This window comes from Alligator sinensis, unplaced genomic scaffold, assembly GCF_000455745.1.
Source record: "Alligator sinensis unplaced genomic scaffold, ASM45574v1 scaffold872_5, whole genome shotgun sequence".
NCBI classification, from domain to species: Eukaryota; Metazoa; Chordata; order Crocodylia; family Alligatoridae; genus Alligator; species Alligator sinensis.
Window position 1 is genome coordinate 653,085 of NW_005842730.1, and position 5,943 is coordinate 659,027.

General features: G+C 50.6%; 1 protein-coding gene across 1 annotated transcript in view; it reads left to right on the plus strand.

Moving 5' to 3' along the window:
• PSRC1 (proline and serine rich coiled-coil 1) overlaps positions 1 to 3,751 on the plus strand; it is a 19,355-nt gene extending 15,604 nt beyond the window's left edge. The window contains exons 7-8 of the mRNA XM_025216349.1: positions 978 to 1,250; positions 3,657 to 3,751. Coding sequence (XP_025072134.1) covers positions 978 to 1,250; positions 3,657 to 3,751 — 368 coding nt within the window. The remainder of the gene's footprint in view (positions 1 to 977; positions 1,251 to 3,656) is intronic.
• The last annotated feature ends 2,192 nt before the right edge of the window (positions 3,752 to 5,943 follow it).

Below are 5,943 nucleotides of genomic sequence, written 5' to 3' on the forward strand. Positions count from 1 at the left end.
AGCATACGGACTGCCTCAGTGAGCTTCCACCAAGCACTGCACTGAGATGGGTGGCTCTTTTGTAATTCCCCATCACTGCTGTGGCATCTCCATGCATGCAAGCCTTTCCCATCCAGCAGGGATCAAGCTCCATCTAGTGTCCAGCTTGGGGAAGAGCCTTCATTTGGTGGGGAGAAAGAATGGGCTTTTATTGCTTGGAAAAAATCCACCCTCCCAATGTGGAAATGGGAGTCTAGGGCATGATGGCCAGGGCTGTGGGCTGTGCTGTATTCAGCAGTACAGCCAACACAGAGACAGTAATTGCTCCAAAACCAGAAACATGTCCTCCAATTTTTGTGGACCAGCTGTGTGTTTCCAGCCCTAGGATCAAGTCCTTCCATCTGCCTCAATTACCCAGTTCTGGATGGAGCTGGAGGCAGAGCTCTGCAGTTAGCAGCAGCACCAGGCACTTGACCCCCAGGGAATCATTGAGCTCCCAAGTGTCAGAGTGCTACGGACCGTGGCTGTCGGCTTGTGCGTAGAGCAGTGCCCCAGCAGATGGGAAAGAGCTCCTTAACAGTGGCTACAGTCTTTTGTGAGATGAGCCGCTAAGCGAGAACCTGAGCAACAGGAGTCAGCCACTGAACTGGAAGCAGAATAATGTGGGCTTAAGGGAATAAGGCTAATCTCAAGGGAATCAGTACAAAAAGCCTCTCCCACTCCAGCCCCTTGGGCAGCGAGTGGTGTGGCAGTGCTGTCTTTGGCCAGGGGAGATGAGTGCCAGGGGAAAGGGGTGGAGGGTCAGGGACTGTAATTGCCAAGGGGAGGACTCGGATGCTTTAAGTGTGGGTTGGTACAAGTGACTAAGGGGAGGGCAGGGAGACAGGCAGTGAGGGCAGGTGCTCCCCCAAAAGGGAGACAAGCTGGCAGAGAACCTGAATGAATCCAAATGTCACATCCAGCCCTTAAAGCTCACCCCCTTCTCTTTCTGCAATCAGGTCCAGCTAAGCCCTGTGGGGGCAACTCCTCCCAGCTCCCAACCAGCTCCAGACCCACCGCGACATCCACCTGCCAGGCGCGGGCTAGGAGCACAGCCATCCCCATCCCTGCCAGCCGCCTCCCAGTGCCCACCGCTGTTCCCAAACCAGCCAGCCGAGTTATTTCCCTGAGCCAGGCTGCAGTGCCAAGGAAATCCAGCCAGCCACAGTTCCTGGGCCAGGGGTCTGCTGGGGCAAAGGGGCTCCTGAGGCCCAGTGCATCCGGACAGCGAGGTAAGAAGTGGTTTTGGGAGCCAAAGCACGTGGATTTCTTGGAGGGGTGACAGCTCAGGCTGGTGAGCTGAAGGCTCCAGTGTTGGGCTGCATAAGCCACCTGTAATAGGGCGCAGGTGTGTAGGTGGCTGTAGCACCCCCAGTGACCTCACCTGTCCTGTTCTACCCCATTCCTGCCCCCTAGGGTATCACCCTGAGGTCTCATCTGCCACACCTTGATGCCAAAGTGATACAATTAGGGATACTGCCCTCAGAGACCAGGGAGCTTTGGGTGCTTCACCTGCTCCTCATCAGGCTCTGTTCCTTGTCCCGAGCAGAACTCCTCCTCTGCCCCTTAGTACCAGGCAGAAGTGGCTCACTATTTTAGGCTCCAGGCCTTTGATAGCGCTCTGTTCCACTTCCCCTTGGCACTAGGCCCTGGCACTGCCTCTCTGACACCAGTTGTGGCCCTGCAGGCCCTTACTGGGGCCCTACAAGCTCCTGCATAGCCACACCTATGCCGTGCAGGTCTTGCTCTAAATGCTGGGCACTCTGGCCCTATACCACCTTCAGCCCACAGGGTCCCTGACCCTCACAGGGCTGCGCTCTTGCTCCCAGCCTAAATCACACTGCTTTAGCCCACAGAGCCCACTGGGTCTTACAGGGCTCTCTAGGCCCCTTATGGTACAGAGTGTCCCCAAGCACCCTGTGTGTGGTTTCCACCACCCCTGTAGCCATACCCAAACTTCCAAATTGTCCAAGTTTGTAAAAAGAGACACAAATCACTTCTCCCTTTCTTTCCCTGAGACCTTGCAAACTCCTACCCTCCATTCATTAATCCTCCCTCCAGCTTTCCCAGGTACCTGAGCTTGCCTCTGTGCTGCTCTAGCAGCTTGTGTTTCTAGCTCTTCTCACAGCAAGGATCAGGGCTGAACTGGCTACTCTGGCTTAGGAGCTAAGGTTTATGCTCCCTTGAGCTCCACCCCTTCTGGGCATATTCTCCACTGACCCTCCACAGGGCTTTTCCCTTTTACTCAATGAGTAGTTGCTCTTGTGGCAGTTTGAGCAACTAAGCTGTAGTCATTGCCTTCTTACCTGCTTGGAGCTCTGTCCTTCATGCTTATGGCCATGCAGCTAGCTCTTTAGTCCCTCACTGCCTTGTAGCTCCTATCTTTAGCTTCTCCTGGCTGCTTACTTTCCTGCAGCTGTTCCTACTTTAGTTGCCTATTATGTTGCAGTCCTCTAATGCAATGGGAGCTTCTTATTCTTTCAGCAGCAGGGGCTAGGGGAGCTTCCTACACTACCCTTCTGTCCTGGGACCTCTCTCTCTTCAAATCCTGGATGACTTTCCAGGGTTTGAACAATGAGGGGAGGTAGCTACTATCCAGGAGCTACAGCTTTGTCCTGGGATCCTGCCATAGGCTCTTCCACTTTGCTCCATCCCTTGTGCCATGTTCACAATGGAAGCACCTGTCTGTATCTTTAACACAATCTAAGCTGGCAGCTCTCACCCCAGCATCTTCAAGGCTCTGGCCCATGCTCCTGGGAGCTGCTTCTGTCTTCAAGCAGTTCCTCTATCTGTTAGTAACTACAAAGTCCCTTACTGCTCTTGCTTCCCCTTGGCACTAGGCCCTGGCATTGCCTCTCTGACACCAGTGCCTGCTGTGAATCGGTCTCTATTAGACACACTTGAATTGGGGGCACTAGAGCAGTGAGGTTCACAGGCAGTGGAGATGGGTCTGACACTGGTTCAGTATGTGCCCTTGGGCCAGTCACAGCCCCTCTTCTCCTCCCACTCATGCCTCAGTTCATCACTTGAACTCTGGGGATAATAATATTGATTAATAGACACAAGAGAGGGCTGGGAGGGGCCTTACCATTGGCCTACATCTCCCATGCTGCATCCTGCTCTTCCTTCTTGGCAAGGAGGGGTGATACAGCAGAGGCCATGGTGTCTCGTGGGAGGTGAATGTCCACAGGGGAACCCACCCACAGAGGAGAATGGGGCGTGAGGCATAAGGGGGGGATGTTGAAATTGAAATGTTTCAGCTTTTAGGTATTTAGGGAAAAATCAAACACTCTTTGAAGCTGGTGCTTTGCACCAAGGATTTCATTTAGTGGAAAACCCAAACTTCTGTCAGAAACCAGTTGTATGGAAGATCATTCCCCATGCTCTACCCTAGGCTCAGTGCTACTGATGGGGAATTTCCTGTAGGGACAGGCTCTGTGAACAAGAGGATTTGGCAGGTCAATGTGCCAGGCAGAATACAGAGGTGTCCAGGGGTCCCTGGGGCACAGGCCAGGTCATCAAGTCCAGGGGGCTGGTATTATGGGCAGCCATATCACCGTATCCTTGCATTGCTTGTGTGCTAGGTGCTTGGCTTGATGAGGCTGTGGGTCATGTTGATCTCCCCTTTCCTTCCCCAGTCTCTGTAACCCAGCGGACAACCCCTCAAGGTGCTCTCCATGGCAGCAAGCTAGAGCCACCCAAGAAGGTGACTGTAGCCAGCCGCCCAAGGTAAAGTTTTACCATTCTCCTCTCCAGGGCATGGCTTTGGCATGGAGTCTTTACTCAAAGCCACCCGTTCCTTCCTTCCATGCTGGACAGGAGCAGGATGCTGTTCAATGTAAAAGTCAACTTGGTGTGAACATACCTCACTTTTCTTTCTATTTAAGGTAACATCATTGGGCTGGGAGAACGCAGCTTGGACCACAAACCTCTAAGACTCAAGTCCTTTTTCCTGGGGCAGGAGTGTTCTGATCCAATGCCCTTCTGCTCAGTGCCTCCAACAGGAGCACTTACCATCTCTGTGCTGCCAGCTGCTGGGCTGGCAACCTGCACCTATCAGCTTTAAGAACCAGGAACCTGAAATGAATGTGCTCAGGTTTCTACTGATTACTTTTACTTTGATTATTATATTGAGGAGGAAGGAGGAATTCCAAAAGGAAAACAAACACTGAGTTTATTTCTTGTCTGATTAGAGCAGATTGCTGGAACTTCCCCTCCTTGCCAGCTCTCATCTTGCAGCTACATTGCTAAACACTCATCTGTTAGCAGGACTGTCAGTTGGGAAATGGGGTCATTTCCCACAAATCATTTTAATCTTTCAGCATAAAATCAAAATCTGAGGTCTTCTGATCCTGCAGAGCCTCATGACCCCTCCTCTGTGTACCAGGCTCCCTCATTAGACTTTGGGCCCTGGCAGACAGCACATTTATGGAACAAATGACACATTAAATCATGTCATAAATTGCAGCATGCTGTAAGTTCAGCCAATATATGGCCCAATAAAATGACAAACCAGTCACAAAGATGTTCCACATATTGTAGAACATCTTTGTGGCTGGTTTGTATGGTGCCTTAAATTGAACATGTGGGATAGGTCTTCAAACCTGGGGCTGTCCCAGAGGGTGTGCACAATCATCTGATTGTGCATGTTTCCATTAATTTGTAGAATACTGGGTGCGTCTGCACATTCATTAATGTGCTGTAATGACAGGTACTAACAATGCACTGTAAGTGGTGCTACTGCATATTAGCACAGATAAACGGTTTTTTTGTGATGCTACTGTGCATTAGACTAAATCTACTGCACATTAGCATGGGCTTTGCCCATCATGGTAACGCGCAGTACAATTAGTCTTCTGTGCATTAAGCATCTCGTGTAGACGCGCCCACTACATCACTCCACACAGCTCCTTTACACTTCTATCACATAAGTGAGAATTGGGTCCCATGTTAGTGTGGCAAAATCTTACTTCAAAATAGTCATGTATTTTACCAAAGCTAACAGAATTAATCGATTTCATAGACATTGGGGCTGGAAGGGACCTCACAAGATCATCGGTCCAGCCCCCTGCCCAAAGGGCAGGAAGTCAGCTGAGGTCAAGTGATCCCAGCAAAAAAAGCATCCAAGTGTTTCTTGAAAGAGTCCAGAAAGATGACTTGCACCACCTCTGGGAGGAGTCTATTCCAGGCCCTGGGGACTTGGACAGTAAAGAAGTTTTTCCTTATGTCCAGCCTAAAACAGTCTTCCAGGAGTTTGTGACCATTGGACCTTGTCTTCCCTTGGGGTGCCCTAGTGAACAGATGTTCTCCCAGGGATGTGATGCACACCTCTTACATATTTATAGGTTGCTACCAAGTCACCCCTGAGCCTACGCTTTTCCAGGCTGAAGAGTCCCATGGCTCTCGGTCTTCTCATAAGGCCTGCTCTGTTGTCCTCTGATCATACACGTGGCTCTCCTCTGGACTCTTTCAAGCTTCTCCACATCCTTTCTAAAGTGCGGAGCCCAGAATTGGATGCAGTACTCCAGCTGTGGCCTCACCAAGGCCAAGTAAAGCAGGAGGATGACTTCCTGGATCTTGCTTGAGATGCATCGGTAGATGCAAGCCAGAGTTTTGTTTGCTTTGCCAGCTGCGGCATTGCATTGGTGGGCTTCATAATGAGTTTTCTGAAATGGGAACTCAAAATGGGTTTTCAGGTTAAAACACATACACCGCCCCTCCCCACAATACAATAGTGAAAGATATCAGGCAAGATCTTCTGCTGGTGTTTCCCTGTCAACAGCAGTAGTTAGATGCCAGTTTATGCTCATTGGGGAATCATGTCCTTTCCTGCAAGTTTAATTCTACTTCCTCTAGGACTGGGAATGTTGAAACTTGGCAGAACTTGGGGCTTGTGAAGTGAAGCTGATTTCAAACAAACTGTTT